The sequence below is a fragment of the Leptidea sinapis genome, chromosome 4 (assembly GCF_905404315.1).
Source record: "Leptidea sinapis chromosome 4, ilLepSina1.1, whole genome shotgun sequence".
Lineage (NCBI taxonomy): Eukaryota > Metazoa > Arthropoda > Insecta > Lepidoptera > Pieridae > Leptidea > Leptidea sinapis.
Window position 1 is genome coordinate 12,558,840 of NC_066268.1, and position 14,287 is coordinate 12,573,126.

At 35.2% G+C, this 14,287-nt stretch overlaps 1 protein-coding gene across 1 annotated transcript; it reads right to left on the minus strand.

Annotated features, from left to right (window-relative positions):
* Positions 1–6,458: 6,458 nt before the first annotated feature.
* LOC126979917 (heparin sulfate O-sulfotransferase) lies at positions 6,459–13,201 on the minus strand. Its single transcript, XM_050829512.1, has 5 exons — positions 12,893–13,201; positions 12,412–12,715; positions 11,618–11,756; positions 8,933–9,030; positions 6,459–7,437 (listed from the first exon to the last, which is right to left on the minus strand). The coding sequence occupies exons 1-5, from the start codon at positions 13,005–13,007 to the stop codon at positions 7,074–7,076; spliced, it is 1,020 nt and encodes a 339-aa protein (XP_050685469.1). The 5' UTR covers positions 13,008–13,201; the 3' UTR covers positions 6,459–7,073.
* Positions 13,202–14,287: the final 1,086 nt, after the last annotated feature.

A 14,287-nucleotide genomic window follows, 5' to 3' on the forward strand; every position in this document is an offset into this window, starting at 1 on the left:
ATTATTATGTGTTGATTGAACCAAAATTATTTTCCCATCGGTTCTTACTATTTGTGCAAATTTTCAAGAAAATCAGACGTCTAAAAACGGGTGAAAATGAAGTTCGTCGAACATAAACATCCGTGTTTGACGATAATATTATTAAGGCGTAAAAAAACACAAGACTCACATAAAAATGCAATTTTATTAATATAATAAGGATTGCTTGAACAACTAGTGCATAATGTTGGACACAGAGTTTGTTTTGTAACAATAACATGTAATTATCTTAAAGAAAACACAATTCATCTATGTACACACCTAGTTGAGTTAGTTACAGCCTATAAATCTAATTAATACAAATTTTGAACCATTTAACAACTCCATCCATTCTTAAATGAGCAGTTCAGGGAAAAGTTAATAATTTTATAAGCTACTAGCTGACCCAGCAAACGTTGTATTGCCGATATTAAAATCGCGATACAAAAGTAACTGTTAATCGTAGATAGGTGAAAATTTGAGTCATAATCAAATAAATAAAAAAAAAATGTCAAAAAAATTAAAAAAAAAATAGGGGGATGAAAAATATGCATTCAAAATTTCTAAGAATCGGTCAAGCCGTTTCGGAGGAGTTCAATGTTTAACACCATGACACGAGAATTTTATATATTAGATAGAATTTCTAAAGCGGTATTTGATTTAAATTTTGAAACTAAATTTAATAAAGCGGTGTTATTTATAAGCAACCACTCAAGGACATCCGTAATACTAGATTGTAAAGATGCGTTACTGGCCTTAGGGTGAGTGTTCTCTAAGTTCTGTTTACTATGTTTCAATTGTGAAGTTTCAATTTAGGTACATATTTAAATTAAATAAAAATGTCACCAAATTTAAACGCCAATAACAGTAGTCGCAATACAGAAGTTTAGTAGTAATTAATAGATTGCAAGCAATATTAAAACAAATAGAAACTGGTTTTGGACAAACGAGCCAACCTTATGTTAAGTGATTACCGCTGCCCACATTCTCTCATAACAACGGCGTTTTGGGTGTACGGGCTTTTGTGTCATTTTCTTTTTAATTTAACTTTAAAAAATTAAAAAAAAAAAAACAATTTTGAGTATTCATTACAAAGCAGTTAAATTGGCCGAAAGTACCATAAGCCATTCATAAAAAGTACTTTTTTTATTACTATTAGAGATCTAAAAATGCTTCATCTCATGAGATTCTTTATGTATTTATTAAATTCACGACAAATTCACTATTAAAAATTATACTAAAAATAATTCGTAACGAAATTTTCCATGGGTTCAAGTAGGTGTGTACACAGCACTAGGTAATATTAACAATTAAAGCGTAAAATAAGTACATCAGTTCCAATTATGTCTTCATTTATAACATCTATATAAATTTATTACTTAACATGGGAATAACACGTCACTTTTTTAATTATATTTGTTCAGACGTTTCAAATAAATTCTCCTACCATGTGGTCGGTTCTAACTTGCAAACTACTTTGCAACGATCTGTGGAAATAATATTATATATTAACGGCCTTACAAATAAACTTGGTTTCAAGTTATACCTGTGAATAAACCCAGAATATGCGAAATGTTGACTATATCGCTGACACTTTCAATACAATGATAATTCTGAAATTTTCCGAATGACAGGCAGCAAATAAACGCGGGAAACGTTATCCGTTCGAATAATAATAATATTGACACACTTTTTACACAAATTATCTTGCCCCAAATTAGGCATATATAGCCTGTGTTATGGGTTGCAAGACAACGATATATTTAATACAATATACTTACTTAAACATATATAAATACATAAATACATATAAACATCCATGACTCGGAAACAAACATACATATTCATCATATAAATGCTTGCACCTACCGGGATTCGAGCCCGGGACCTCAAGCTTAGTAATTAGGATCGCTAAGCACTCGGCTATACAGGTCGTCAAACCAATCTTAAGTAAAATGTCATGATGAGGACAGCGCAGGACCGATCGGCATGGAAATCTTCGGGGGTGGCCTTTGTCCAGCAGTGGACGTCTTCGGGATGATGATGAAGCAATATCTCTATTTGTATACATATTCTTGGTTTATTCTCAGGCAAAACTTTATACCAAGTTTATTTGTAAGGCCGTGTATGTTTATTTACAATACATAGGTCCTCAACGACTTTATTGAGCGCTTGAAAAACAAAATGTACCGACAGCAAAACACGAACAGGTTCAAGCCCAAAAATTAATGTTAATACTAAAAATACAGACAATATGTTATGTTTTTTTAAAGTGATAACCCTCACTTCTAGGATGAATACACAAATAAAATTTGAAAAACAAAATTTTATGAACGATGCGGGATTCGAACCCACGACCTCCGGCGTTCCGTGCCGGTGCTCTAACCAACTGAGCTAACCGTTCGAGTACCGCCTCGTTATAAAATTTTGTTTGCTTTGTTCAACTCTCAGGTTGTGGCTTCATCTACAGGATCTACTTTACAGTTGATAACCTGCTATCTCAGGGGAATACATGGATCCATTTGCTATTTATTACACAGATCTTAATATAGAGTCATATATTATAAAAGTTCACAAATAATATAATATACGAGAATGTTTATTTACGCTATAGCTTAGCTTATTTCCCATTTCTAACATTGAGCTAACGGCAGTTGTTGAAAATGTATAATGATAAAAATCTGGTGTAGTTAAAAAAACTCATATGATAGACTAGATATTCAAAAGTTTCGTTTATTGGAGATTATCAGGGCGTATCGGCTAGATCATAGGTTCTCTACGTGGGTGTTGACGCCCCCTTGTGGACGTTTGAGACTTTCGGGGGGGCAATAAAAGACCCAGAGAAAATTAGGGGGCATTGAGATGGCGCAGATGGGGCGTGGGTAGATTAAAAAATATAGTCTAAAAAGGCAAAAAAAAAATACACGCTAATCACGCACTAAAGTAAAATAAAGAAACATATTCTCAAAGTTGGCGGTGAGCAAAATAAGGTTGAGAAACTATGGGCTAGATTATGGGTACCACAACGGCGCCTACTTCTGCTGTGAAGCTGTAATGTGTAAGCAGTGTTTCGATCGGAAGGGCGCCGTAGCTAGTGAAATTACTGTGCAAATGAGACTTGACAATATAAGTCTCAAGGTGACGAGCGCAGTTGTAGTGCCGCTCAGAATTTTTGGGTTTTACAATAATCCAGAGCGGCACTGCTCGTCTCGTCCCTTAATCTCATAAAAAATCAAAATTACAAGAAATAGAATTGTCGGCTAGAATTTTAATAACAATACGAAAGCTGAACAATACTATTCCAGTAAAATACTAACAGTATACGGTGTATAAGGACGTCTGTCAACCAATCATATACTTAGAGTTAGAGAGATGTATAAGGGACTACGCGCACTTATTCAGCTCTTTTCAGCTTTTGTCCATAGAAAACAACAATTTTGTATGGACACGTGTACGCCTCGATTCAGCTTTCCGCGTCCATTCTGCTTTCGCGGCAAACCAGCATAAAATGAGGATAAATGTGTTTTTATTATGCGAATGCTATAGAGCGTTCGGCGCTGTTCCGCCGCGTACAGCGCTGTTCGCCGTCGAATGCGGCGTAACAGCTCTTTACAGCGATGGTTCGCGACTCCTTGTCGACAAGTTGCGACCTGTATTGTTCCTGCATTGATTTGACGTAATCATTATGCACGCAAAGATTTCTGCCCTCGTGAAAGACCTCATACGCCGTAATATAATACTTTGACAAATTGTTGCAAAGTAATCTTAATACAATTTGATGTAGTTACTGTAAAAGCCTGCAGTGCATATTTAAGCGGTTGGTTAGTTAAGTTCAGGTAGGAATTAGCCGGTTTGTTACGTAATTTCAGGTATAATTTAACCAGTTAATTATATATTTCTGACACACACATACTCACGCCTTGTTCCCGTCGGGGTAGGCAGAGACAATAGAATGCCATTTGCTTCTATCCTTACAAACCTCACGCGCTTCCTCTACATTCATTACTCTTTTCATACATGCTCGCCGGTTGCGGGTGCTTCGGACCTCTCCTTTTCTCAAAACGTCCCCAATTTGATCGACGAATGTTCTACGAGGTCTCCCGCGACCGGCTTGCCCACACACACTTGCCTTATATATTTGATGCGTCATTCTTTCTTCACTCATTCGCTCCACGTGTCCAAACCATTTAAGCATTCCTTTTTCAGTCCTTGTCACAACATCCTCTTTCAAACCACAGCGCGCTCGTATTACCGCATTCGGAATTCTATCAGTCAGTCTTACCCCACACATACTACGCAGTGATCGCATTTCAACTGCGTTAATTCTGCTTTTATGCTTCTTCTGCCATACCCAACTCTCACTTCCATACATTAACGTGGCGACAAGCACTCCATTATGTACAGCCATTCGCGCTTCTATTGGCACAGTCTTACCGTTTATAAAGGCATGCAGCGCTCCATTCACACAATTTCCCGCAGTCACTCTCCTTTCAATATCACCTTCATATCTTCCGTCTCTTGTAAACATGCTACCCAAATATACGAATTCTGTAACTTGTTCTACCCTTTCATCTTCAATCGTGATAGTACACTCAGTCAACCTTTCATCCTTCTCAAATACCATCACTTTCGTCTTTCTTGCATTTACTTTCAAACCTCTCTCTTTAAAGCTCCCGTTCAAACAGTCAATCATTTACCGATGATGAAAAAATGACTTGATCATCGGCGTACAAGAGGCACTTAACACACAACCCTTCCATATTGATTCCACATTGCATTTCTCTCACATCATTCATGCATCTATCCATGAATAGGTTGAACAACCAAGGCGACGCTACACAACCCTGTCTGACACCTTTGGAGATATCAAACCAGCCCGTATAGGCACCATTAACACGAACACAGGCTTGAGAATCCCTGTACAGAGATTTCAGAGCCCTTATCAGAAAATTGTCCAACCCATACATAGATAAGACCTTCCATAATTCCTTTCTATTCACCCTATCATATGCCTTTTCCAAGTCTATGAACGCGCAATATACTTTCTGGTTTTTTTCCAGACATTTTTCAGTGATGCAGCGATATATTTCTGGTAGGATTAAAACGGTTAATCAGGTGATTTCAGGTAAGATGTATCCGGTTAATAAGGTAATTTGAAGTATGATTTAACCGGTTAATAACTTATTTTAGGTAAAATTAAACTAACTGGTTCATTGACTATAAGACAATTGCTGGAAGGATAACCAGGTTAATAAGGTAATGTAACCGGTTAAATAGGTATTTAAAATCATGTATCCGGTTAATCAGGTAATATCAAGTAGGATTTGACCGGTTAATAAGGTAATACGAAGTACTTGGGATTTAATTGGTTAAGTAGGTAATTTGAGGTAACATTTAACTGGTTAGTTAAGTAGTTTCAGGTATAATTTTACCGTGAATTAGGTAACTTCAAGCAGGCTTTAACCGGTTAATTAGGTAATTTCAGATAAATTCTAAACTTAAGATTGACTAATACAAAGGCTTTTACAGTGACATATACATTTCATAAGGCAAGCACTTTACTTACAAGTCGGCGCTAAGTAAAGGCGCTTCTGACGTACTGGCCTGCTATATTATCAACACCATAATATCTTTTGAGATTAAACTTAACAGGGTTAGGTATAAGCTGTAGCTAATATAAAATATAGACGTTATTAATTATTAAAAATCATTAGTTCATAGTACTAATGTCGGAAATATAAATAGTAATACACCAGTCAGTTTGCAAACTACAACACTAATTTAGTACCTAAAAATATGTAATACAATGTCTTTTAATAAATTAAGATCTTAAAACTATAGGCCATTAGATTCATTAAAAATTGTTAGAACAATTTTAATCTTTAAACTTCTATCATAAATTAATATGTTAGCAAAATATACAAATACGTTAAAAATCGATTAAATAAGTACAAAAAAGGATATTTTATAAATAACAATATTATTAGTAGGTACATCAATATTAACAACCGTTTAAAAACACTTATACAAATAACCAATTAATTAAAACATTAAAATTCAATAAAAACAATACTACAAAAGTAGATTTAAATGGAATGATCATTACACCATACGGCACAGACTAGTAGTAACAGTATGAAGACATAACCCTAGTCTCAAAAAGTCCTAAAAAAAATCAAGTCAGCGAACCACAAACACTTCACATATATTTTCTAATAACGTATAATTTTAAACTAGATAATTCATTATCTATCCACGTACTAGAAAAATTATGAACTCCGCGCACACTACATCAGAATGGAAAGAGCCTTGTCTGCAAAACACTTGGTTCATATCCTCATAATTTTCTTCGCGTTTTAAAGTGTTAATTGAAAGACAATAATACAGTCCATTTTCCTTTATCATGATTGTGAAGCAACTGGCAAAAATAAAAGCTATGCTATCCTTTTTATGGCTTTAATATGCGCGGACTTCATTCTAGTCAAACATACAGTTCTACCATATTTTGAAGGTGAAGGGAAGGTCAATTACACTTAGTATATGGGATGTACGCTGTATTAATAACATTCAATATAAACAAATATTATTTTCTTTTAAAATTTGACAAATAATTGCCATAATATCTTTTTTCTCCTTTAATATACCACAATTTAAAATTTTCTACTAATACATTATCGAAACTGTGGTTTCATCATTTATCAGTTCATTACATTACTATCACCGCACAGCAGAGAAAATAAAATGCTTTAGGGCGTTTTTATACCACAAATTAAATTATCTATGTCTCATAATAGATTACAATTTGAGTTAATTTGATATTTTTCTTATGTCGTAAATAAAGATCGGTATTCGATTATTAAGAATTAATTGATATAATTATATCAAATAGTTCTTTTTTATATATTTATATATAAATTCTTTCTAAAAGATGGCAATCCACGAAAATGGCATAGAGTTAAGCATATATTTTTTTTTTATTATTTAATAAATTTGTCTAGAAAGCGTACAAGAAAATATTGCAGGTACAAATTGTTTGCAATAAGTATTCGTTGGATTCATTTAGGCCGAATCTTCTCATAAAAATATGTCTGGCCAATGCCATCCTTTGCGAGAACTTTCCGTTTTACAAATTTAAAATGCTCATACGCAAACTCGTACAACTCATTCTCCATTTTCCAAATGTCAGACTGTTGTATTTTTTTAACTGTGTCTTGTGTCGGTTCGAGTTTCGAGCTAGTTTGTCTCAAATGCGATTTGTTACTGTTGAGATAATGTTCTGAGGCTCCTTTGAATAACCTAGGCAGTACTGCTTCTAGTACTGATATGAAGTCAGCCATTTCTTCTGTAACACCCACTAACAAGTAATGGTTTACAAGATTGTGCTTCGCTTGTTCTAATGCCCATTTGTTGCCTGGTTTCCTGCAAACATGTTAATTATTGGAGTGTTTTCAATAATATGAGTAATAATCTTTAAAAAAAAATATGCACCTGTTGTGTAATAAGGGGTATATAAACATGAACGTGGGTGGTGGTAATAATAGTATCACATGAGTGATTTAATACCTAATTATCAACAGTTGCATATAAGACTTTATCTACACCCATAATATGAATCCTCTATAAAAGATTCTGAAACAGTTAGCTTACTGCTAACATTAAAAAAGCCAGTCCTAGTAACCATTACATCATCCAAACGAGTGTTGTTATGTTGTACTGAATTTCATTACAACACTCGTTTCGATAATGTAATGGTTATTAGGACATTGGGTGTTTTAATGTTGGCTTTTTAAAAGCATGGGGTGTAATTAAAATCCAACCAATAAAATCAAAACCCATATCAGGAATAAATCGAATTTTGTAACTTTCCTGTGGGATTGATTTAAGTTAAGAGTTATACTGATTGTTATTTCCAAATACACGCCTCGTTTTTATATCACATCGAATACTCTTTCAAATCCTTATATTATTATAAATATTCTAAACTATTGTCTGTTATAAACGTAAACTTATTTATATTTACGCTTCCAACACTGAGCACCCCCTCCGCGTCTGTCTGTCTACTCAAAAAGTATTAAACTAATTATTATTTTTTTGATGTTACTTATTTATTTATTTATTTACGTAATCAATAGCGTACACAACAACTATTTTTACAATCTTAATCTAGGTTTTACATAAAACTACAAAGGATTACATAAATTTTAAATTTTAAAAAGTAATCATATATTAACAGAATAGAGTTAAAAATATACTATTTATACTAACAAATAAAAGATTACAATAGCGCGCGCGCGTGTCTGTGTGTGTGTGTGTGTGTGTGTGTGTGTGTGTGTGTGTGTGTGTGAGTGGGTGGTGTGTGGACTGTGTGTGAGTGCTGCGTTACCTATTATTATTATTTTTTACGATGATGCTATTATTTCTGCTTTTAACTTAATTTTTGATAAGTGAAATACGTCAAATTCAGCGTACTGTTTATTATAAGTTCGTGACAGACGCGGAATTATGGAATTTTAATGCTGTCTTTTAATCGCGAATACACGTCTCGTCAGTTTTAGTTATAAAAAATTAAATGCCATTATTAATTGTTGTATGATTGTGGTAAAAATTATACCTTTGTTTATGTTGTCTTTTGTTAGATACTTTTTTTTTCATTGTGCTGCTTCATTAATAAACAAAGGTTTTTTTTTTGTACTAAGGTACCATACTTTTGTCATTAATACTCATAACAGGTTTTTCTTATCTATCTTACTTCAAGCAATATGTGTATTGTGTTTTATTAAAATCGAATCCCCATGCTCTATACGCTATGCGCTATACAACAAGCTTAAACAACACTGATGTTATACTGTCGTAATTGAGCAATTTGATTGGTCATTTTAAGAGTTAGTTCAAGTTGAGGAAATGAATAACTAACCAGCACTGAGCAGCGTGTCCACAGAAGAATGGCACCTGGAGCCACATGTTGCTCGGGTCACAGTCCGGCTGGCCCTTTTCTACACATTCATCAAATGTCTGCAATGTAACAAATAAATCATATGTGTGAATTATTAAAATTAACAGTTAAGTTTCAGAGAAATATTTAGCACATTTTTTTGAAGTGATAACTTCTTCTTCTACACCTTGGGTTACTGGACTTTTAGTGGGGATCCCTAATTTTTTGAAAATGTAATATAGCCTATAACACCCGGGGATAATGTAGCTTCCCAACAGTGAAAGAATTATTCAAATCGGTTCAGTAGTTGCGAAGCCTATTCAATGCAAACAAACAATCAAATCTTTCCTCTTTATAATATTACTATAGATTAACGCCGGCTGCACGCACGAATAAGTGTCCCAATCAGCCTGAGCCGAGAAAGCGCAGAACAAGAGATAGATTTTTTTGAAGGTGAGAGTCGTTTTCATCAGATTGCAAGGAAGTTTGTTGAGTTCCTCCCTTTAAACATAAGATTTGCTAATATGCGATAGTTTCATATTTTCATACCGAGTTTGTAGTACCAATGAGTGGCAGATCACAGCCATGTAGCTGACTGGGTTGCATCGATGAGCACAAAAGATCCGAACTGCAAAGTTCTAAAGAGGGAATATAACCGTGCATCAAGATTCTTTAAGCGGATAATCACCCGTGCGAAATTTAAGCACGTCGCTCGTCAAAATGGGCGAGCAGCTTTCAAGTTACCGTACTGGAACACACAAATTCTGGGCGTTGTTGAAAGTAACATCAACCAGCCGCTGCACGTCAGAAATGACAACCTGGCCCATACGGAAAAAGAGAAAGCCTTGCTCTTCTCGACAACGGATAAACACCGCCGACCATCCCGCGGTGTTAGAGCTCTATGCCTGAATTACAGTTAAGACAGAAAACTGTTCGGCGAACTCTGTTTTCGTTGGACGTAAGGAAGTCGGGCGGGCCGGATGACATTTTTCCAATTGTGCTTAGAACGTGTGCCCGTCGTGTATGGCACAAGGCTCTTCTGTAAAACATAATTTGGGCTTCCCGAGAGTCCATGCAAGTAGACCACCAGCGTCCTCACTGGGCACAGCATACATGCCGTAGTCCACGGTTATTGCTCAAACCCGAAGCCCGTGAACACTGGAGTTCCCCAAATCTGTGTGCTATCCATATCCAACACTGTTTCTTCTACATATCAATATGGTGGACGACTCCAAAATGCATTTGTATGCGGACAGCACTAGACATGCCGTATCACGGGTAATGAAGAAATTTGTTTCTTCCTTCGAGTCCTCACTTAAATATGTCGCGGAATGGGGTAAAATAAACCTTGTCCAAGTAAACCTTTTCTTGACTGGCTTCGAAGAAACTGGAGGTCATATAAAGAGCACGACAATGCTTCAAGCCAAACAAGCGTAGGTCCGGCCATATATGGAGCATTGCTGTCATCTCTGGTCTGGCACACCCAAAAACAGCTCGAACCATTTGCCCACGTGCAACGCAGAGCTGCTGGGTGCTCGGTAAACGGCTAGATCCCTAGGCGTTGCGTATAGACGTCACTTCATTGTGACTTCTACTGCATTTATCACGGAGAGGGTTCCGAAAAGCTGTTTGATCTGATTTCTACCGGCGAATTCTACCTTCGCACGACACACCACAAGATAGTATATCATCTCCATCACCTGGATCTGTTGCGTTCCTGAAGGAAGACTGTGAACAGTGGACACACTTTTCAAGGAGTTTCTTTTTTTTTTTAAAGTTTCTTCAGTTGTTGGCATAATATTAATGTCCTGATGCAACTTGCAATTAGTAATTTGCTATGGTGCATTGTTTATTGTTAGTAAAACATTGGATTGGAAAGGTTGTATTATATCCTCCAACTCTACTCCATAAGACCATATAGGTCAAGGTCCTAGTACATGATATTCCAAATATATTAAATATATTTTGCTACACTCAGAATTAAATGATCTTTTTCAAAAGTAATGTAACTAGTTCAAGTTCTTACATATGTGAGACAAACTTGCTTAAATTTGGTGGATTAACTGTTTGGGTGCTGGGACATACTTTGGTTGAGCAAGTACTTTTGCTGTACTCTCCCTATCTAGAAGAATTTCAATAGGACTTGAGAGAACCAAACTTCTAAATATTCCAACATGTGATAGAGCAAGCAACGCCAAACAGTGCCCGAGACTTGTGGCTGAGGTGTAGGTCTATCTTTATATATATGTACATCTAATATATAAAATTCTCGTGTTGTGGTGTTTGTTACCAAGCTCCTCCAAAACGACTGAGCATGATGCTCTTACAAGAGCAAGAATTTTATTATTACCTATTTACTAATAATATAGACTGTACAATTGGGATATATTATGACTAATTCTGTAAATACATGAAATAGAGTATAGTAAATTGGATTAATGGGCCTGATTTTTCCATGCTTTTCATTTTTAATACAACATTTCATCACAATTCTTAATCCTTATAAAAATAAAAAATTATTGCAGTGTGGTGTATTTATACAGGATAGTTAAGCACAAAACTATCAAATCCAAAAGAGGTAAGAAATACCATGAATTAAAAAAAAAAAACACATGTATATTTGCACCCCATACCAAAAAGCTAAGTTGTACAAGATATCCAACTTACCATTTTATCACCATGCTTTTTCCTCACTAAATGTGGTCTAAAGTTGTCACCATGCCGTAGAAAGTAATAGTATGAAACAAGCCTGTCTAATGGCTTCCTTATAAGATTAATAAATATTGGTTTAGAGTATGTTCCCAGCCTGTGAAAGATAAAAAGGTTTTACGATTCAAATACAGATAATATATTCATTTTCACAATAATATCTACAAATTATAATTTTGGTTAAGTAAAGGTTTTATAAGTAACATTAATACTGTTAAAATTAAGGAAAATAATAGTAATAGAAATAGTTCATTTCATAATTCATTTATCTAAATTTTGCAAAAGGCGGAAATTCCACCTTCGCACAACACGCCACAAGTTAGAATATCATCCTCATCATCTGGATGTGTGGAGGTCTTCCACAGTGCGGTTTCCAAGGAGCTTTCTTCCACGTACCACGCTGTGGAATGAACTTCCTCGTGCGGTGTTTCCGGGACGACACAACATGGGTACCTTCAAAAAAAGTGTGTACACCTTCCTTAAAGGCCGGCAAACTTCCTGTGATTCCTCCAGTGTTGCAAGAGATTGTGGGCGGCAGTGATCACTTAACAACAGGTGACCCGTACATTCGTTTGTCCTCCTATTCCATAAAAAAAATAGTGTGATTTGATACTTAAATAGTGTGATAATAGTTAAAAGTAATATCCAATGTAATTAAACTTAAAAGTAAGACTGTTATATAAACTTGATCAATAATTTATTCTTAGATATAGCATTCTACATTCGATGCATTTGTAACTTGTTATACTCACCGATCAAAGTTAAGAAATGCCATATGCCCATGATATAAAGCAGGCTTCACCTCTCTCCATTTGGTCACATTTTGAGCAAATTTATACTGGTTACTTAGCGACATAACATGCATGTTTGCTGTTATATTGATATGCAACACTTTGAAATGATTCCTCTTACAAAGATCATATGCAACACCAACAAAACTTGTTGATCCAGTCTTAGGTACCCTATTGTAGATTACAACTAAGTCATCATCATATATCTCTGGCTGTTTTGGATCAAACTGACGAGATTCGGTACGTGCTTGTAAAAGTTTATATTCTAAAACAAATAATAAGACAAAAAATAAGTAGTATGATAAGTGGGAAATACGATGATTTTAAATTTTTATTATCCTTCAAAACTTTGCGGTGTAGAAACGGATTTTGTGCTGCATTTGTTTTGTCAAACATAGGTTTTGAATTTGGAGGAAGGGTTTGAAATTGTATTCTAGCTTACCAAATTTGCGATAATAGTTGTCCTCCAAACGGGCTACTTCGGACTGGAAGTAAAGAACTACAAAAACAATAACACACAGTGAGGAAAAGAGCCATAATTTATGTATGTTCAACATATCGCACTGCTCAATGACGCGCTACGTTGCACAGTAAGTGGCTAGCATAATTAAAATGTAGATCATTATAAATAAAACATTTCGTTCACACTGCTCGCTCAACTCACACTAGTAAAATATAACATTTAGATTGTTTATCAGAACTGTTTAGTTACTATTTTTGTATTGAACACAAAAGTCAAGGAAGCATCAGTGATCAGATGATTATGACATATTTATGTGTATGTATGTGTATTTATATTTACTAGCTGTCATTTGTCAGTTGTCGTAATGACATTTAGCATTTGTCGCAATCCACTAGCTAGCACGAGTGACACTAGATCATACAATATTCGAATCTACTTTGTTAAGTACTTTGCCACATCGAAGAACTTTATATCCTTGAGGTACTTTTCACTATCACAAAAAAGGAGGGTTGGATTTGCAAGCGTTTGGCAGGAGTTTGAGGAAGAAAGGTGTTGTATTTGGTAGAGGTCCCTGACAGCCTAGCGAAGTCTCTAAGATAAAAGCGATTCACTCGATTGTATGAAACGTGAAGTCATTGATAGATTGACAGATGACGGCAATAATCTTGTAAAAATGGAGATAGACAAAATCCACTATGTTCTAAGCAACAGTTCGTTTTCAAACTTATGTGGAATTATTACAAGTTTCATAATAAACTAAATATCAATTTTTACTTAGGCAGCCCCGTCTCATTACGTAGTTTTTACATCTTCTTTGGTTCCTGATTAAAACAATACCATTGGCGTTAAAAGAAAATATACTTCTATAAATAATGCCACTCAAAATGGATAAAATATAGAAAAAAGAATGCAATATTACTATGAGAGCAGGATGGCATACATAATTTTGTTTAAGTGCGATAAGGAAGTAAGATCATTAAATTTCTAGGGTCACTCTATGGTACTTTTATGCTTGGTGGTCTATACTCCCCTTACTTACGTGTTTGATAGTTAAACATTGATCACTCGTCTTTGAAATCGAGAGGTCGACTCTCAAGAATTGACTCCAGGATGCCATTTTCAACATAATATCATGTGTTTACTTTTATAATAACCTACAAATGTGCTCAGAAGAAAGTTAGTGTACTTAGTTATTGTGGGCGTATATTAGACAATACTAGAAAAACTTAGGATGTAAAAGCGAGCTTCAGACTTGAGTCATACACCGACTCGGACAGGTTAGGTTAGGTTAGGGGATGGCGGGACAGGCGCGCCATCCTCTTTCATCGCTAGTCGAGGTGTAGGGGACACTCCCTCCTCAACAACCTACTCCTG